The 20476-nt window shown below is 46.7% G+C and overlaps 1 protein-coding gene across 1 annotated transcript; it reads right to left on the bottom strand.

The window, feature by feature from the left end:
- Nucleotides 269-17621, bottom strand: DDX27 (DEAD-box helicase 27). Its single transcript, XM_005688643.2, has 21 exons — nt 17464-17621; nt 16063-16209; nt 14004-14063; nt 13583-13748; nt 12651-12697; nt 12429-12515; nt 11483-11588; nt 10461-10634; nt 9647-9797; nt 8877-8976; nt 8622-8763; nt 7626-7779; nt 6289-6370; nt 5999-6176; nt 4326-4432; nt 4054-4156; nt 2639-2733; nt 2419-2542; nt 1584-1671; nt 562-636; nt 269-427 (listed from the first exon to the last, which is right to left on the bottom strand). Exons 1-21 carry the CDS (start codon nt 17554-17556, stop codon nt 409-411), a joined length of 2298 nt encoding a protein of 765 aa, XP_005688700.1. The 5' UTR covers nt 17557-17621; the 3' UTR covers nt 269-408.

Below are 20476 nucleotides of genomic sequence, written 5' to 3'. Positions count from 1 at the left end.
ATTGAAAGAGAACCTCTAGTAAGAGTTTCTCTACTCCACATCCAGCTCCTCTCCAAGCACTGAGATACGTTTAAGTATATATGGCAGTGCCAAGCTAGTAGGTGACATAGACTGTGCTACTGAGGGAAGAAACAGAAAGATGTACAATTAGACTGGTCTCAACGCTTCCCAAAATACTTCCTCCATTTGGTACTTTCTGGAAAGCTAATGAAGAAGGGAGCTGTAAAAAAAAAAAGGGAACCTTGGCTAACAAGGACGCTTAGACCCCTAGCTTTTCCTTTCTTTAATGTACAAATGACAAAGTTTTAAAGAATGTTTTTTACAAAGAGAAGAGAGACCAAGCCAGGATGACTTCCCAGAAGGAAGAGATCTAAGAGCTGCCCGATGAACTTCCTCAGCTCACCACGGCTACTTCCTCCTCTTGTACCTATGAAGAAAATGAGCAGGGTAAATAAATACCAACCCACAAGGCCAGACAGGAAGGAGAAGCTCCTTTCCCAGAAAAGCTTTATTCTCTAACCCCACTTGTAGCCTCCAGCCCTCCAAAACTGTAAACATTACCTGGATTTAGATTTAAAGTTTCCTCCTCGTCTCTGGTGGGGCAAGCCCAATTTTTTTCTTTCTTCAAAGGAGGGGCTGTGAATGAGAAGACAGCAGGATGGTGGACAAGCGGGCAGTGTCTCACCATCCCCCACCACCAGCTCCCACATGGAGCAGCGGCACAACGCAGACACATCTTTAGGGTCCGAGGTTCTAAGTTTGTTTTTCCACCTGATGGTATGTGTTTATCAAAGACAGGACCCAGCTCTAAAGCAAGACTGGAAGAGGCCCTTCCTTCCTGTGTATATAAAAAACTGCTTGCATAACTTAGTCTACCCAGCTGCCAAGCCCAGCCCAGAGGATGTGGGGAGGAACAAAACATTCCAGAGCACACCACAGTCCTCTATTACTCCCCTGAGAGAAGCTATACGTCCAAACCATAATGTGCTATTTTATCTCCAAGGCAGGAGGGCCTTCACACTTCCCTTACTCTCACCCTGGGACACACAGATGAGCTCGGGGAGGGGGTAGATGGGAGCCCTTGAAATTATATATAGGCAGATACTGTGGGTTTGGATTTTTTTTTTTTTTTGGTTTCCCAGTGCATGTAACAGTTAACGTCTATACTATACAAGAATCTACTTAAACTGTGCAATAACATTATGTCTAAAAAACAATGCCCATATCTTAATTTAAAAATACTCTATTGCTGGGAATACCCTAGTGGTGCAGTAATTAGGCCGTGTTGCTTTCACTGCTGGGACCCAGCTTCGATCCTTAGTCAGGGATCTGAGATCCTGCAAGCCATGTGGTGCGGCTAAAAAAACAAATAAAAACTAAATAAAAACAAGAAAACTCTATTGCTAAAAAATAAACGCTAGCCTTCATCTGACGACACAGGGTTGCTGCACTAAGTACAATAAAATGAGGTATGCCTATATTATTAATCTGTAGGTATATGAGAATTAAGAGTGGGGAACAACGGAGAAGATTCATAGCTTTCATCAGAAAACCAAGAGCTCCATGATGACTTAAAACCTTACCCAGCTCGATACTGTTTCAGGGCCTTCTTGCTCGTGTTGGTGAGTTCTTCATCAAATACTGATTTCTTCACCTGCTTCTGCTTCTTTGCTGCACACAGAGAGAATAGGTTAGATAAGGCTTCTTTGTCCCAAGCTCCTAAATCCCCCAATGCTCAAGGTTCGCACTTTAGTGGATGCTCTGGCTTGATGTTTTATTGACATGGAAGTGACACACCAGATCCCAGCAGAAAAGGGAAAAGGAATCAAAATTACCAGGTGTGTGTGGGGGGCGGGGTGGGGGCAGGATGCTTAAGGACTCCAAAGGTGGAATGGACCACCTAAGCATAAAAGTGTCTTCACATCATTCTACCCTGACCCACTCCTCCAACAGCAGCTTGCAGAGATCTAGGCTCCAGAAACAAAAAGTGTTAGTTGGTCAGTAACATCCAACTCTTTGCAGCCCCATGGACTGTAGCCCACCAGGCTCCTCTGTCCATGGGATTCTCCAGGCAAGAATACTAGAGTGGGCTGCCATTCCCTTCTTCAGGGAATCTACCCAGCCCAGGGATCAAACCTGGGTCTCCTGCATTGCAGGTGGATTCTTTACCATCTGAGCCACCAGGGAAGCCCAAGAATGAGAAAGAGTGGGGTTCAAATCCTAGCTGTCCCCACTAACCATGGGGTCACTTCACCACCTGGAGCCAATGAAGGACAGCTGTACATGCAGGCATCTACTCAGTACTCAAAAGATGTGGGCCCTTGTCATCGTCACCCCTCCTGTTTCCTCCCTGACCACAAGCACAGGTTTCAGAGAGATCCCTCCTACCAGCTCCTTCAAGGCTCCCCGCCTACCTACCAGGCGCCCTCACTGGCTCCTCTTCAGGCATTGCTCGGGCCCGCTTGGCTCTGCGGTTCCTCTTGGCCAGCCGCTCTGCAAACATCTGTGCCTTGAGGATTTCAAACTGGGATCTCTCCTCTGCCTGGGGAGAAGGATGACATGTATGTATGGAACAGACGAGGCAGCCCTGACCCAGGTCCCCAGGCAGGGATCAACCTCCAAAAGGGAGGCCACTCACTGTCATCTCCCCCTTTTTTTTGGCTTCCTTCATAAACTTCTTCCTTTTCTTCTTTCCTCTTAAGGCTAAGTCAAACTCCTGCAGAGCCTTGGCAACTAGGATGACAAGAAAGCATGAAATTTCAGGTACTCTTTTATAAAATGTTTTTTTTTTTAAACTCACAGTAAGTAAACATATTTTAAAGTGATACCTTTGAGGGCTTAAAATGAGAAGAACCAACCACTTCTTCTGGTGGTTACCTCCATCTCACTAAATAACATGTTTATTCCACTATTTCTTAATTAATCCACTTGAGACATTCATTATCTATCTGCCTCTTATTATGAAAGACATACACCCCATACCTTCCCACAATACAGTTTTAACCCTATTTATAACAGAGACTTAACATACATACAGACACCTTAATGTTTGGTCCCATCACATAAAGGCAGTGTTTCTTAAATTCCTGGCACAACCTCTTTGGAGGGTAATTGTGCAACCCCTAACAAAATAATAAATACACATACCCTCGGACATACAATTTCACTTCCTAGAACTTACCTTGCAAATCAAATATGCTTGCTTAATTGTGAAATGACATCTCAATAGCTATTCACTTGTTTATAATAGCAAAAGATAGGAAACAATCTCAGTGTCCCTCAGTGGAAAAGTAGTAAACTATAACCCACCCATATGATGGAGAAGACCACAGTCATTAAAAAAAGAAAAGGCGGCTCTGTATGTGCCTATGTAAAATGATCTCTAAACGACAAAATAAGTGGAAAAAACCAAGATGTAGAACAACGTGAATTCATCTGTTTTTAAAAGGGAGAGAGAAAGGAATATATATCTATATATATCTATATATATCTAAATATCCAACTTTTTTTTTTAATTGGGGCAAAATATATATAAACTTTGCCATTTTACCATTCCTTAACGTACAATTCAGTAGGATTAATGACACAATATTGTACAACCATTGCCATCATCTGTTTTTAAAACTTTCATCATCCCAAATGGAACATTAAGGAGCAACTCCTTGCCCACAATGTCTAGTAAGTTCTGTGGCTATGGATTTGCCTCTAGGTACCTCATATAAATGGCATCATAAAGATTTGTCCTTTCATGTCTGGACCACTTCACGTAGCATGTTTTCAAGGTTCATCCTTGCAGCGTGTGCCAGAACTTCATGCTGGCTGAGTAACACCCCACTGTATGCATATACCGCATTTTGTGTACCCACACATCTGCTGATGGACACGGCTGTTTCCACCCTTTGGCCACTGTGAGTAATGCTTCAGTGGGAACACTGGCACACAGGCATCTGTGTGAGCCCGTTTTCAGTTATTTAGGGCGTAGGCCTAGGAGTGGAACCACGGGGCCTGATGGCAACGCCATGTCTGGCTTTTGGAGGAACCTTCCCAACATACTTTTTTCCTTCTTCCTCTCTTCCTTGGTCTGGAACCAGCTCCTCTCAGGCTCAGGGTTTGGGGCCTCCTTCCCTTTCTCCAGGAGCCGCTGTGCTGTGTTGATCTGTGGGGACAGCAGAAGGATGAAACCCACATCTGATAACACAGAACACGGCGACTGCAGGAAGCCACGGCCTGCAAACGCCTGGGGCTGTTGGTACGTTTGGCAGACGCAGCCCGTCGGAAGGCAGACCAGCAGGGGCCTGTGTGGTCTGCTCACTGAGCAGCCTCACCTGGGCTTCGGACTTCTGCATCTCTTTCTCCTCAGCCTCCAACTGCAGAACTGCATACACATCTTTCTCCATTTTCTCAATCTTATCCCGGAATTTGAGGATGACATCTCAAGGGAAAAGAACAAAAAAGATTTTAAAATAAAGATGAATATGGTGTAACTGATTAAAACAATGCAGGGTGGGTATTTAGTGACAAAACTGTGTGACTTCTCTGCCTAATACCTCCCCAAAGGCTTTCTGACGCTCCTGGAATAAAATCTGAATTCCTCAGCATGGCCCTTCCTACCTCTCTGACTTCTGTCTACTGCTTGCTCGCAGGCTCTGGCCCTCTGGCCCTCCTCTTCCACTCACACACCAAGTGTGTCCCTGTCTCTGAGTCTTTGCCCTGGATTTCTCTGCTCGGCACACGCTGTCCCCAGACCACCCCCACCTCATTCTTATCATCCAGGACTCAGCTTAAATGCCATCTGTTCAGAGTCCTTTCCCAACAGCTTTTCAAAAATAGTCACTTCTCCTGATGTTGTCAATCACATCTACTATTGGCTTATTTACTGTGCCTCTTTCTCATCAATGTCAGCTGCTTTGTTTCCTGCTGTATCCCCAATACCTAGAATAAAGAGCAATAGACTGAATGAATCAAGTGAAAAAATTTTTAAATGAAAGGGAAAAAAAAAAGACCCATGAATGGGAAAAAAGGTCTGAAAAGATGTACATCAAATGCTACAAGCAGTAAGCTCTTTCATATGCAATTACATTTTTTAAGACTTTTTTTTTGATGTGGACTATTTTTAAGGTCTATTGAATCTGCTACAATCTTGCTTCTGTTTTATATTTTGGCTTTTGGCTGCAATGCATGTGGGATCCCTGACCAGGGATCAAACTCACACCCCCTACCTTGGAAGGCAGAGTCCTAAGAACTGAACCACTGGGGTGTGTGCGTGTTCAGTCACTTCAGGCATGTCTGACTCTTTGTGATCCATGGACTGCAGCCTGCCAGGCTCCCCTGTCTGTGGAATTCTCCAGTCAAGAATGCTGGAGTGGGTAGCTGTGCCCTCCTCCAGGGGATCTTCCTGACACAAGGATGGAACCTGCGTCTCCTGCATCGCAGGCAGATTCTTTACCACTAAGCCACCTAGGAAGCCTGGACTGCTGGGGAAGTTCTTACAATCACATTTTTACTCTTATTTGATTTACTTTTTTCCAACACTGAATGCGTATTATTTTTGTAACTTAAAAAAAAAATTTGTAAGGATGTACTTTATATGACCCTCACGGATGAGAACAACAAAAAGAATGTTAACTATCCAAAAAGAATGAGTACTGACTTCCTCCTCACTCTCTGGAAGAAGAAGGGACGAAGGGTTAATGGGGGTGGCACCTTAAGAAGAAGCCTTCTCTTCCCAAAGGCTGACAAATGCTGTGAGTAAGCACTTGGGGCACAAGCCTTTCCTCACTCCCTCTCACACACAGAGAGGTGAGTGGAGACCTGCCCAGGACTCCTCAACAACGAAGTGGTGGAGCTAGGATACCGATCTGGCTCCTAACAGCAAAGCACCTGCTCTTACCCATCACCTTCTGTCCCCTGCCGCGCACTCCTCGGTCTGATTGAGGACCCTGCCCGCCCTGCGCCCCACCCTAAGGCATCCTGGGCTGCTGCACCAATGCCTGCTCACCCTGGGGCAGAATGCGGGCCTTCACGGGGGCCTTGGCGGCCTTGACAATTTCCTTCAGCATCTTCCGCTCCTCTTCCCCTACCAGAGAGACCGAGCGCCCGGCCCGGCCAGCACGAGCTGTGCGCCCCACCCGGTGGACGTAATGCTTAATGGTGTTGGGCATGGTGAAGTTGATTACCTGGAAGGCCAAAGCTGAGCATCAGTCAGGTCTGGGAGCTGGCAGGGAGAAGAGGGCACAAGGAGGTAGAAGGATCCCCACCGGAAGCTCAAGGAAAGGGAAGCCTGCTCACCGTTTTGACCCCCTCGATGTCCAGTCCACGGGCTGCTACATCGGTGGCCACAAGGATGTCAATCTGTTCGTCTTTAAAGCGCCTGGAAACAGCCACAAACACATTCCTCTGAATACTCGACCCCAAAGCTCTGCAGGAGCCTGAACCCACAGCGAGAACACAAACCCTTCTGGAGTCAAGCAGCAAAGTACAGACCGTCACGGTGGGGACAGGTCCTAAATGTCAGCCTAACAACACTTATGTGCCCCCCAAACATCCCACAACATACAGCAAACATAGTTTCGTGGATACCACTTTAAACAGAAATTCCTATGAATATGGAAGCTCGGGAACCACAGAGCTAGACTGTAAAAAGTAGCACACGCAATGTCTCAGCATTCAAAGCAGCCTTTAAGAAACAACTCCAGGGCTTCCCTTGTGGTCCGATGGCTAAGACTCTGAGCTCCCAGTGCAGGGGTCCCAGGTTCAATCCTTGGTCAGGGAACTAGATCCCACATGCTGCAATTAAACATAACTGCTGCTGGTAAGTCACTTCAGTCATGTCTGACTCTGTGCAACCCCATAGACGGCAGCCCACCAGGCTCCCCCATCCCTGGGATTCTCCAAGCAAGAACACTGGAGTGGGTTGCCATTTCCTTCTCCAATGCATGAAAGTGGAAAGTGAAAGTGAAGTCGCTCAGTCATGTCCGACTCTTAGTGACCCTATGGACTGCAGCCTACCAGGCTCCTCCACCCATGGGATTTTCCAGGCAAGAGTACTGGAGTGGGGTGCCATTGCCTTCTCTGTAAACATAACTAAGCACAGCCAACTAAGTAAATTAATTTAAAAAAAGAAAAACAACTCTCAACTGCCTATCATAATGAATAGGGACAGGTGGAGTGTTCTAAAGGATACCTCCTTGCCTACCAAGCTGATCCCATTCTGTGGGAATTAAGTAAGAAATCACATGGAAAAGCACAGGGCCTGGCAAAGTAAATGCTCAAGAAATAGCGAATGGATTCGATTCAGGATTTCGCTCTAGCAGACCTGGGGACATCCAGCGCTTTGGAAAGGCTGCAGAGGTCAGAACCTGCTTCTTCCTGAGTCGGAATTTCCTGTGACCCCACTCAGCAGCTCCTAGTTTCTAAGCACTGGGACAAGGGTATCATTTTCTACAAAGTCAAAAGTTCTGATTGTATCTGACACATGACCCTACAATGGTTAGGCTAGAATGTGGGGAACTCTGCTGTGTGCCCTGCCATTACGGTACCATGACCTCTGGGAGTAGTCCCCGACTCTGGAATGAAGACAGCCCTCTCTGAAGGATGGGTGGGAGCCTCAGCCCCGGAGACTTTACCGGAGGGCCTCCAGCCGCTGGGTCTGAGACAGGTTGCCGTGGAGCTCGCCCACCTGCAGCCCCATCAGCCCCAGAAGGATGTGCATGCGGTGGGCCTGCTTCTTGGTCTGGGTGAACAGCATCACATGGTCAGTGAAGGTTCTCATCAACAGAGCTGCCAGGGAGACAAGAGTGAGCCAGCAGCCACCTCCAAGCACGTCCTGCTCCTCGCCCGCAGTGTGGCTGCTGTGCCTGGGGCCACAAAAGCAAGTGAGGGCCCTGCTCTATGGAGCTTCAACTGCAGGACAGAAGCAGGGAAGCCAGCGCCGATTCAGGGCTGGCCTCTCTGAAGAGGTGACGTTAGGCTGAAGGACGGAACAGGGTCATCTACGAGAAGATCTGGGGGAGGATTCCAGGCAGAGGATCAAGAGCAAATGTAAAGGTTCAGTCAAACACAAAAGCTCAGTGGGTTTGTAAAAGCGAAAGCAAGAGGGTATGGCTAGAAAACCATGAGCTAAGGCTCTAAGGCCAGGCAAGCAGGGGCAGGTCCAGAGGATCTTAGAGGACTCGCCAGGGAACATGGATTTCAGATTAAGAGCGATGGGAGACAGCAGAGGGGTTCAAAAGCAAAGGAACTGGGAGAATGCTTGTTAATGATCCCCTTTAATGGTCTGCAGTGTGGAGAAGAGACAGAGTGGAAGCAGACAGCTAGGTAAGAGGCTGCTGCAACAAGCCAGGTGACGTAGTGGCCTGGGCGAAGAGCCAGAGGGACCGCTGGAGGAGGTGTCCAGGAGTTCAGCAGGACATTAGGAAGGCTGGATGGCCGAAGGAAGGTGAAGGGATGAAAGAGAGAGGGGAAGCACGCCTGGTTAAAGTATGGAGCAGACGGCAGGCCCAGGCACAGGACTCGGGGAGACTGGATGGAGGAGGGGGTGCCGCGGGAGAAACCAACCCTTCGGTGTGAAGCTCAGGGGAGCTGAGCACCCCACCCTCCCCAGTCCCACCCCAGGCTTTCACCTGCCACGATGGCTTCCCGGTCCCCTTCCCGGTTAGGCCGGATCCGGATGAACTCCTGCCGCAGGAAGGGGGCCACATCCGTGTTGCTATTCACAAATATCCGGACGGGATTCTTCAAGGAGACAGAGGCCAGATCTTTCACCTGCCAGCCACAAAGACAGGGAGGCTGACTGGTCTGCCAGGGGGCGGGAGGGAGACACTGCCTCAGCCCAGCCCAGGGGCCTCTGTGCTGTCTCTCCATTCCCCACAGCCCACCTCGTCCGTCATTGTGGCTGAGAAAAGCATGGTCTGGCGGTGGTGGGAGCACATTCGGATGATCTCCTTCATCTGCTCCTCAAAGTACTCGTCCAGCATCCTGGCCAACAGGGGAGGGAAGAGGTCAACAAAAATGGGCTGGGCTTGCATCTGTATCGACGAAGCACAGAAAACATAAGACAAGTGATGTTTGCCTATCATTACTAGTTACGTTTCAGGCTCATGTATTTCATTTTATGAGTGTTACTTTATCCTTTTACCAAGATTCACCAAGAATTACCATCTGGCCACATTTGCCTAATCTTTTTTCTTTTGCAGAATCATTTGCTTTTCAGTGGCAGGTATCACAACACTTGACCCCTAAATATTTCAGCACATGTTCCCTAAGGACAAGGATTCTCTCCTATACAGACACAATGAGGCTGCTCGCTGAATCCTCACCAGGCACATGGCACTTTACTGGAGTTACTCCTTGAATCCTCAACACCATGAGGTTGGGTACTTAATCCCCACGTACAAACAAAAAGGATTTGCTTTGAGAATCTAAATAATTGCTTCCCAATCTCAGGAAGTGACAGAACCAGAATCTGACCAGCCTTCCCTCTTAACCATCATGTTACAGAGAGAGAAAGAGAGCCAGATAATCTGGGCGAAGATGGACAAAGGCACAAACATGAACAGCTGAACTGGCGAGAGCCACGTAGGAGCACGTGGAGTGCATGTCCCCATCCAGGGTTGGGGCCCTGGAGACCCTGGCATTTCAGGCGTACCTGTCAGCCTCATCCAAGATGAGCACCTCAATGCTGCTCAGATGGAAGGAAGGACAGTTGTGGAGGTGATCGATGAGCCGGCCTGGTGTGGCGATGAGGATGTCAGGTGCTGCCCGAAGCGCTGCTTCCTGAGACTTCACGTCCAGGCCACCTGCAAAGAGCAGAGCCCACCAGGTGGGCAGCTGAGTCATTACCATAAGGACTCGCTACCTGGAAGGACTGAGCCCTGCCACCCGCCGGGTCTCACGGCAGATGCAGAGCAAAAGGCAGGGAACAAGGCCAGTGGAGGCCCCACCTGCATGGATTTTACAGTACACTGGGAGAGATGGGTTATTTAACTCCAACTGTACTAAATGCAAAAATCAAAAAAAGAGGATGACACAAAGGCACTTCAGAATAAAAGGAACCACAGAATAGAACGAGTCAACCATCAAAGGACTGAGATATGCAGCTGTGAAACCGTCATCTTTCTAAATCACCTGTGACTTCCTACCGCATAAAGAGGGTAAAATGAAGGCTGAGTGACTATCATATAACGTCATCAGAAAAAACCTGCTCCAATTAATATGATTCATTATTCATGTAAGACAAAAATTATATCCCAAATTTGTTGAGTACCAAGAAAAAAAGTGTTCTCAGTATTCTGAAGTTCCATTTTGCAAGGTTCCTCCCTCCCCATCCCCCTCTCTCTACTGTGGCAACGTCAGCAGCCCCATGAAGGTTTTCCTGCACCTGTCACCCTCGGACGGTGGCGCACATCCATTCTTCCCGTGTCAGCCTTCCAGGGGCAAACGGCCCTCAGCCAGACACTCACCCACAGCCAGGCAAGTGGTGATGCTGCAGAACTGAGCCAGCTGCTTGGTGACGGAGTGCACCTGGATGCCCAGTTCTCGGGTGGGAACCAGCACCAGCACGCGGGTCACTGGAGCCTGGCGGGGTTTGTAGATCAGACGCTCCAAGACCGGCAGGGCAAAAGCTGCCGTTTTACCTGGAGAGAAGGGCAGCAGGAACCCAATGAGCAGAAAGATGTGAAATACCTCACAGGTCCAGGTGCTCACCTACGTACAGAGAGCCTACACATCTGCTCAGAGGGAAGTGAAAGAACTTAGTTTTCATAAAACTTTCTCTCTGGTTTTAAAATCACATGGTCAATGTAAAACATCTGGGAAATACAAAAAAAAATTTTTTTAAATCATCCACAGTTCAGCCAACCAGAGGTAAGCACTAACAAAACAGTATCTATATTACCAATCTTTTTTTTAATTAATGGACAGAAATATATATAAAAATACACACTTTAATGCAATAATACTATATATTGTTTAGTAACTTCCCTTTATACATATATTTTCCCATTTCTTTATGTACTCTACTTTTAAATGAGTACATCGTACTCTATTACACAATTATTTCTCCTCTATTCTATGACATGACTATATAATTAACTGCACTAGTCCACAATGTTGTGATAAACATCCCTTTTATAAAATCTTTACTCCGATGACAGGGGCCTATCATGGGAGTGCCAGGAGGTCATGGTCACAGAGACACCCTGCTAGGTTCAAATAAAAATGTCCTTCACCAGAGCCCCTAAAACCTATCACCTGTGACTACCCTATTTGAAAAAAGTAGAGTATTTAAAGAAAGAACAGATATATATAAGCATTGTTTAGAAGGGAAGTTACTATACAGAATATATAGTGTTGTTCCGTTAAAATGTGTGTCTGCATATTTAGCAAAGTGGCCTTGTGGGCAGCCAGCCCCGAGCCTCTTCTCCGTCATGCATCCTCCTCCTGCCTTCCCCTCGCCGCAACCCCAGCTCCCTGCCCTCAGTACCTGTCCCCGTGGCTGCGCAGGCACAGATGTCCTTCCCCAGCAGCCCCACAGGTATGCACGCCTTCTGGATGGGGGTGGGCTGCTTGAAGCCCATGGCTGTGATGGCCTGAAGAAAGAAGGCGGGGCCGGACAGGAGGGGGAGGGGGTCTCAGCGTCAAAGCAACAAGGCAGGTTTCCAGCGGGTTTCAGTCCCTTCCAGCCATTCAGTCCATCGTGCGTGCGTGTGTGTCTGTGTGTGTGTCTGTGTGTGTGTGGCTGTGTCTGTCTATGTGCATGTGTGTGCGTGTCTCTGTGTGTGTGTGTTTCTGTATGTCAATATTCCAGGCACTGAGCACAGAGCAGACAACAAAAGAAACAACCCTGCCCTTAGGAATCTTAGTCTGTGAGAAAAAAACAGGCCCAAACCAAACAGCTGTGATATGAAGAGAAATGCTCTGGGGAAAGCCACAGTGGTCCAGCAGGCCAGGGAGGGCAGCAGGGAAGGGGTGAGAGTGACTTCCAGGAAGGCAGCCAGGGACGGTCTCACTGAGCAGGGTATACTGAGGAGAACCCTGAGAGAAGCGAAGAGCAGCCCAACCAGGTTTTTGGAACCATCTTCCAGGCAGTGGGAACAGCAAGTGCAAAGGCCTTGAGGAAGAAGACGCCTGACCTGTGTGAGGGTCAGTGAGGAGGCCAGCGTGGCCAGAGCAGAATGGCTGCTGGGAAACATCATCAGAGGGGACCAAAAGGGGCAGGGCCGTACGTACAGGCCAGCAGGGGAACCTTTGCGTAAGCGGGCTCTCCAGCAGCCGTGTGGACAAACAGAGTTCAGGGAGGCCACCGACCCAGCTTAGGGCAGAGAGCCCAGTTACGGGGCAACTGGGGAGGCCACTGACCCAGCTTAGGGCAGAGAGCCCAGTTACGGGGCAACCGCAAGAATCCCATGGTTGACGAAAGTAGCCATTACCTTCAGAAGAGGGCGGGAAAGGTTCATGTCCTGGAATGAGAGGTTTTCATCGTACTGAGATGCATCTTCAAAAAATCCTCCTGCTTCCTACACCAGAAAATCAAAAGACAAAGAGAATTCAGCAAAAGGGGCCTAAGAAAACTAAGTGACCTGAAAATCCTTTCAGGATGTAAAATAAGCTCCAAGCTTGTTTTCCAAGGGGTTGTCCAAGCCCATGCTCACCTGTCCTTTCTTCTTTTTCTTCTTCCGCTCCTTTACTTTGAGTGTATCTATGGAGAAAAAGAGAGCAAATAAACAGGGCTCACACCTACTGAACACTCACTCAGCTAGACACTGTCCTAAGTACATTACCTGGACAGACACCTCACTGAAGCCACACAACGACCTGGGGGAGCCGCCATCACCAGCGTCACCTCACAGAAGAGGAGGCTGTGTGGCTGGGAAGGTAAGTCATTCAAACGAAGGAAGCTTACCACGTTCCAAAGACCAGACTCCCAGTCATTGTGCTGTATAATAATGCTTTAGCTTTAGCACCCATTTCTGCAAGAAGTTATTCATGGAGCAGCCACTACATGGGTGGACTCATCTGAGGTGGGAGACCCATCACCCCAAGTAAGTTTGAGTCATAGAAGTGTCAATAGCTGTGTGGGGCTGGAGATGAGGAAAAGAGTGAGCTTGGGACCTCCTTGGCAGCCCAGTGGTTAGAACTCATGCTTTCACTGGGGCCCAGGTTTTATCTCTGATCAGAGAACTAAGATCCTGCCAGCCATGTAGCATGGCCAAAAAAAAAAGAAAAAAAGATTTCCCTGGTGGTCCAGGAATCAAGACTTTGAGCTCTAACCCCCCCTAAAATAATTAATTTTTTTTTTTAAAAAAAGATTGCACTTGCAATACAGAGGGCACAGCTTCCATCTCTGGTCAGGAAAGATCCCACACACCACACGGCATGAGCCAAGAGGGAAAAGGGAGAAGAGTGAGCTCAGTCTGTGAAGTATAGCAGCCCTAATAAAATCCTAAGGAAAAAGAGAAGCTAAAAGAAAGGAGTTCAACATGGAGACATCCTAAATTTAACTGTGCAGAAGGGCACAAAATAATCTACAAAAATTAGGCGAACACTCCGATTTCCTGTCCCCGCTTCTGACAGCACCACCTACCTGCCTTGGTGAGGATGTTCTCATCACCTGATGAGTAGTCAGTCTCTGATTCTTCATCTTCTAAGGCTTCTTCATCTTTTCCTTCAAGGTCTTCCTCCTCCTCTGGTTCAGAGCCCTCCTTTGCTTCTTTCTCCTTCTCTGACTTTCCAGACTTGGCTTCTTTATCCTAGAAAAAGAAACTGTAATAAAGCAAGACGACTACCCACTTTAGGAAAGCAAGAACCTATGAAGAACAAGGTTATGCTCGCCACCCTGGGAGAACACTATGTGGATTCTGAGTGAGTATTAACCACAGACACGTGGAGAAAGCCTGCCTGGACCAGTTGCACTGTGACCTAGGCTCAATGAGAAACAGGGGGGCTGCCCTGAGAGCAACACTCAGGGCTGACCAGCAAAGAGAAATGATGCTTTGCTTACTCACCTCTGTTTTCCTTTTCTTTCGAACTTTCTCAATCTTCTCATCTAATGTTGTGGCAGCCCTCTACAAATAAAAATGAAGAGATAAAAAAGAAACATGCATATGGGAAAGAGACAAAGTAAGCATCTTCCGAGGGTTGGTTTTGAGATGTTTAGTATAAAAAAAGCTTGTCTGTCCTTGGACAGATTGATCAATCTAGATTATTCACAATAAGACAAGCAAACAAAGAAACATTAAATAAATGATCTGTTTGTTTAAAAAAAAAAAACCTTTAAATTACCAGGAACCAATAAAGACATCCACATTCTAGAAACTGTTGACTATTCAGAATGATACAATTACTAAGAGATGTCACATCGTATCTGAATGAAAGCTACTTGGAAAAAACTTTCCCCCTTGCCGACTGAACATAATTTAGCCTATCAAATAAAACACTGAACTCTGAGCCAATTCAGGGAATGATGGATACTGCTAAAACTCTAGAAAGAGTAAGTAATGGCAGGCCCCCCTTTTGCATGCTCAAAGCACCTTAAACTGCTATGGCACTTACCACAACCACAATTAACTGTTCAATTATTTGTCTAGTTATTTTCTATCCTGCTAGAATGTAAGCTCTATAAGACTTAAGAATATAAGTGTTTAATTACATGAATTTCATATGAAAAGAAAAAAAAATCCTTCCAAGATGACTTTGAAAAGGCAATGCTGTTTCATTTCAGTCAGAACAAGGACCAGCAGTTCAGTTCAGTTCAGTCACTCAGTCGTGTCCGACTCTTTGCTACCCCGTGGACTGCAGCACGCCAGGCCTCCCTGTCCATCACCAACTCCCGGGGTTTACTCAAACCTATGTCCATCCAGTGATGCCATCCAACCATTTCATCTCTGTTGTCCCCTTCTCCTCCCACCTTCAATCTTACCCAGGATCAGGGTCTTTTCCAGTCAGTTCTTCACATCAGGAGGCCAAGTATTGGAGTTTCAGCTTTAACATCAGCCCTTCCAATGAATATTCAGGACTGATTTCCTTTAGGATGGACTGGTTAGATCTCTTTTCAGTTCAAGGGACTCTCAAGAGTCTTCTCCAACACCACAGTTCAAAAGCATCAATTCCTTGGCACTCAGCTTTCTTTATAGTCCAACTCTCACATCCATACATGACTACCGGAAAAACCATAGCTTTGACTAGACGGACCTTTGTTGGCAAAGTAGTGTCTCTGCTTTTTAATATGCTATCTAAGTTGGTTATAACTTTTCCTCCAAGGAGCGTCTTTTAATTCCATGGCTGCAGTCGCCATCTGCGGTGATTTTGGAGCCCCAAAAAATAAAGTCTGGCACTGTTTCCATTGTTTCCCCGTCTATTTCCCATGAAGTGATGGGACTGGATGCCATGATCTTAGTTTTCTGAATGTTGAGTTTTAAGCCAATTTTTTCCCTCTCCTCTTTCACTTTCAAGAGGCTCTTTAGTTCTTCTTCACTTTCTGCCACAACGATGGTGTCATCTGCATATCTGAGGTTATTGATATTTCTCCTGGCAGACCAGCAGAGTCTGGATTAAACTGCTCTGAGCAGGCAATAATTCTCTCTGAAGCACATGAAATGGAAAAGAACTTTCAAGCATCTTCTAGCTTGTTAATAACCACATTCAAAGGAAAGCACAGGATTTTGGCAAATAAGCAGATGACAACAACATCTGTGGTGGTTTCGCCTGTGATGTGTGGGAACCAGGAATACTAAACACTAAGGTCACCTGAGATCACCTGACAAGTGACAGAAAGTAACAGTCTCTACGGGACTGCGTCAAGCCTTCAAAAACCCCACTACCAAGGAAATCTGCTGGACTGTTCTTTGTAATAAACTGACATTAAAAAGGTTTCTTTCTAATACTCAAAACAAGGAATGAACATCTAGAAAAGGGACCATTTTAACACAGCTATGTCCATTTTTTAAGTCAATCAATTGATATGTGACATTTGGTATTCCTACAACACTGGACCCTGAAACCCAGTGTCCAACCTTAACTGTGTCTGATTCTCGGCCTGGAACTGCCTATCACTGTCAATCTCACCTTCTTCTTGAGCTGGCTTAGGACATCAGCCATGGCCCAGCTGCCATCGTACATTCCCTCCTTCTCAGTGAAAACAAAGTCAGGGTTGAAATCAGCACTGCGGTTCTTCTGTAAGGCTTTCTGCTTTCTGCCCAACACAATGGGCCCCTGGGAAGAGGGAGAAGAAGGATGACTATGGGACTAAGATGAAAGAACACCAGAAAGAGAAGAAGGAAATGAGGGACTTCCTTGGTGGTCCAGTGGCTAAGACTCCACCCTCCCCATGCAAGGGACCTGGGTTCAATCCCTGGTCAGGGAACTAGATCCCAGATGCAGCAACTAAAAGATCCCTGTGCTATACAGAAGGACCTTTTTGCTTCTCCATCTTATATATATAATAGTTTGCATCTGCTAATCCCAAATTCCTAATCCGTCCTTCCCTGCCACAAGTCTGCTCTCTATATTTGTGTCATATTTTAGATTCCACATGTAAATGATAACTTTTCTCTGACAGTTTTCCATTTGCGAAGTGAAAAGATCATTCTGGCTGCTAAGTGGAAAATACACTGTGGGGGAAGAGGGAGGCAAGAGAAACAGCTAGAGACCAGGTATATTAAGATTGTAGGTAACCAGGTACAAGATGGTAGTGGGCTGGACTAGGGTGGAAGCAGTGCGGACTGAGCCCGGAAGACACTGAAGAGAGACTTCCAAGGTAGCCTACAGAGCACTGGAGGGGAGAGAGGAGAAAGAAGATGCATGACTGCAGGGTTTCTGGTGTGAGATGGAGCAGGTTGGCAGGGTGAGGGAGACCCAAGAGTTCAGCTTTGAAAAAACTGAACCCTTAGAGGCCAAGGGACCCCCAAACGGAGGTGTCAGTAGGCAGATGAAGCCGCAGAGGGGGAAATACTTGAGCTGGATCTTTAAAGGGTGAGCACCTTTCCAGGACACCTATGCCTTTTTAATCGCCATCCTGCCTAAGTCTCTTAACTCCCCATCCATAAGCTTCAGGAGAGCGGTTTCCTTGTCTACCCTGTTCACCGCTACGCCCTGGATGCTCAACACTAGGTGTAGCGCACGTAAATCAGTTCAGTCAGTACTGACTTAATGAATGCATGGTAACACGGCTCCTTGAATAAGAACCAGGACTGACTCCGTCTCTGGATCTCTATGACACAGGCCTGGATTAAACTTCAGTTCAGTGAATGGGTACGAAGCTCATCAAGGCGACACGGAACGGCATGGGCACAGATGAGGAAAGGCTAGTGGCAACCACCGGGGGTCCAGGTGAGGCCCAGGGACACTTGGCAGCCGGGCAGAGGATGCCGAGGACCTGGGGACAGGGACCTGAGGCACGGCGGAGAAGGGAAGCAGTCAAGGACAGCAACTGCCTGCCGCCGCGCTGCCACCCTGATCGGCCCGTACCTCCTCCTCCTCTTCCTCAGAGTCCGTCTCCGGCTCCACATGCACGTCCTCATCTTCACCTATGGTCCCGATGAAGCCCAGTTCCGAGAGCATGGTGCCTCGGCAACCACTTCCGGAAAGCAGCGCGGCGCGCCGGCCGATTCACACACTTCCGCCCCCCTCGGGTCGTCACTGCAAACGTGCTGACGTCACTTCCCCTCGGCCCCCTCCTCTGCCGGTGCCCGCCCAAACTCTGGGAGCGCGCATGCGTTCTTTGCTTGACGAAACGGAGACGCGTAAATTCTGTTTTGTTGGTGCTTGGAAAACGGTGGGGGTGGTTAGAGGCGTGTGTGAGGAGGAAGTCTACAGAGATGCGTGGATAACCCCATATATTTCTGTACAAAGAATTGTGAAAGAAAAGTACGGTAAAACAGCTACTAGTAATTGTCTCTGGGTAGTAGAATTTATAGGTGATTTTTATTTTCGTCTTAGATTTTTTTTTCCCACAATAAGCATTTATTTTCATCAGTTCGGTCGCTCAGTCGTGTCCGACCCTTTGCGACCCCGTGGACTGCTGCACGCCAATCCTCCCTGTCCCTCACCAACTCCAGGAGCTTACTCAAACATGTCTTTTTATTTTCATAAAAAAGAAAAAATTAAGAATAGATCAAATTGCCAACATCCGCTGGATCATGGAAAAAGCAAGAGAGTTCCAGAAAAACATCTATTTCTGCTTTATTGACTATGCCAAAGCCTTTGACTGCGTAGATCACAATAAACTGTGGAAAATTCTGAGAGAGATGGGAATACCAGACCACCTGACCTGCCTCTTGAGAAATCTGTATGCAGGTCAGAAAGCAGCAGTTAGAACTGGACATGGAACAACAGACTGGTTCCAAATAGGAAAAGGAGTATGTCAGGGCTGTATATTGTTACCCTGCTTATTTAACTTATATGCAGAGTACATCATGAGAAACACTGGAGTGGAAGAAGCACAAGCTGGAATGAAGATTGAGGGGAGAAATATCAATAACCTCGGATATGCAGATTACACCACCTTATGGCAGAAAGTGAAGAGGAACTAAAAAGCCTCTTGATGAAAGTGAAAGTGGAGAGTGAAAAAGTTGGCTTAAAGCTCAACATTCAGAAAATGAAGACCATGGCATCCAGTCCCATCACTCCATGGGAAATAGATGGGGAAATAGTGGAAACAGTGTCAGACTTTATTTTGGCGGGCTCCCAAATCACTGCAGATGGTGACTGCAGCCATGAAATTAAAAGCTGCTTACTCCTTGGAAGAAAAGTTATGACCAACCTAGATAGTATATTCAAAAGCAGAGACATTACTTTGTCGACTAAGGTCTGTCTAGTCAAGGCTATGGTTTTTCCTGTGGTCATGTATGGATGTGAGAGTTGGATTGCGAAGAAGGCTGAGCACCGAAGAACTGATGCTTTTGAACTGTGGTGTTGGAGAAGACTCTTGAGAGTCCCCTGGACTGCAAGGAGATCCAACCAATCCATTCTGAAGGAGATCAGCCCTGGGATTTCTTTGGAAGGAATGATGCTAAAGCTGAAGCTCCAGTACTTTGGCCACCTCATGCGAAGAGTTGACTCATTGGAAAAGACTCTGATGCTGGGAGGGATTGGGGGCAGGAGGAGAAGGGGACGACAGAGGATGAGATGGCTGGATGGCTGGAGTCTGAGTGAACTCCGGGAGTTGGTGATGGACAGGGAGGCCTGGCATGCTCTTGATTCATCGGGTCGCAAAGAGTCAGACACAACTGAGCGACTGATCTGAACTGAACACCTATAACATTTACTCTGTACCAAGTACCAATCTAAGCACTTTTACAGGTATCAACTAATCCTCACCACAGTCCTCGAAGAAGGTACAATTACTGTCGCTTTGCCATTTCACAGATGAAGAAACTGAAGGGTCAGAGAGGTTCTCCTCAAGGTCACAGAGCCAGTGAACTAGAGAGCCAGGATTATAATCGAGGCAGGGCTCGAGGGTACTTAGGAAAGAAGATCTCACAATTTACCAAGAAGTTTTCATCTTCTCTGCTTGCGGGTACCTTACTGAATCTTAACTTTACTTAAATACACCTCCTGCATGAAGTCTTCCTGAACTACCCATCCTCCTTCATAGCTATTTGCTGTTTCCATATTAACACTTTCTACTTGCAGCAGAGTAGTAGTTACGGTGTAGAAGTAGGTTCAGTTGTCTTTTTTTTTTTTTTACTTTTTTTTTTTTGGCCACACCTTGTAGCTTGTCAGATCGTAGTTGCTCAACCCAGGATTGAACCCCAGGCCTTCCACCGTGAAAGCATAGGAGTCAACCCACTGGACCACTAGGGAAGTCCTAAGTCCTAAGATTTCCTTCTTTTTAATGGCTGAATAACATTTCATCATGTGTATATACCATGTTTTCTTTCTTCACTCATCCACTGATGGACACTTAGGCTGCTTTCATGTCTTGGCTGTTGTTAATAATGTTGCTATGAATATGGAGGTGCAGATATGGTTTTGAGTTAGTGTTTTCATTTCCTTTGGGTAAATAACTAGAAGTGGAATTGCTGGGTCATACAATTCAGTTCAGTTCAGTCGCTCAGTCATGTCCGACTCTGCAACCCCATGAACTGCAGCAGTTCTGTTTTTAATATTTTGAAGAAACTTCATACTGTTTTCCATAGCAGTTGTACTAATTACATTACCACCAACAGTGAACAAGGATTCCTTATTTTCTCCACAGCTTCACCAACAGTTGTTATTTCTTGCCTTTTTGATGATAGCTATTCTAACAGGTGTGAGGTGATACCACCTTTTGGTTTTGATTTGCATTTTCTTGATGATTAATGATGTTGAACACCTTTTCATGTATGTAACCATTGGCCATCTGTATGTATTCAATGGAAAAAATGTCTATTCAGACCCTCTAACCATTTTAAAATCAGATTTTCTGGGAGTTTGCTATTGAGTTGTGTGAATTCCCTATATACTTTGGGTATTAATTAGACTCTTACTGATATATGAT

This window comes from Capra hircus, chromosome 13, assembly GCF_001704415.2.
Source record: "Capra hircus breed San Clemente chromosome 13, ASM170441v1, whole genome shotgun sequence".
Taxonomy (NCBI): domain Eukaryota; kingdom Metazoa; phylum Chordata; class Mammalia; order Artiodactyla; family Bovidae; genus Capra; species Capra hircus.
Note: the sequence above shows the minus strand (reverse complement) of the source record. Positions and strands in the feature narration are given on the sequence as shown.

What these genes read in the sequence shown, in the direction of transcription:
- DDX27 (XM_005688643.2), bottom strand. Translation starts at nt 17,556, where the DNA reads ATGCTCTCGGAACTGGGCTTCATCGGGACCATAGGTGAAGATGAGGAC. An exon ending in TGCAGAAGTCCGAAGCCCAG is followed by an intron (nt 4,157 to 4,325) that starts GTGAGGCTGCTC and finishes CTGTCCCCACAG; the next exon opens with ATCAACACAGCACAGCGGCT. An exon ending in GGAGCCAGTGAGGGCGCCTG is followed by an intron (nt 1,672 to 2,418) that starts GTAGGTAGGCGG and finishes CTCTGTGTGCAG; the next exon opens with CAAAGAAGCAGAAGCAGGTG.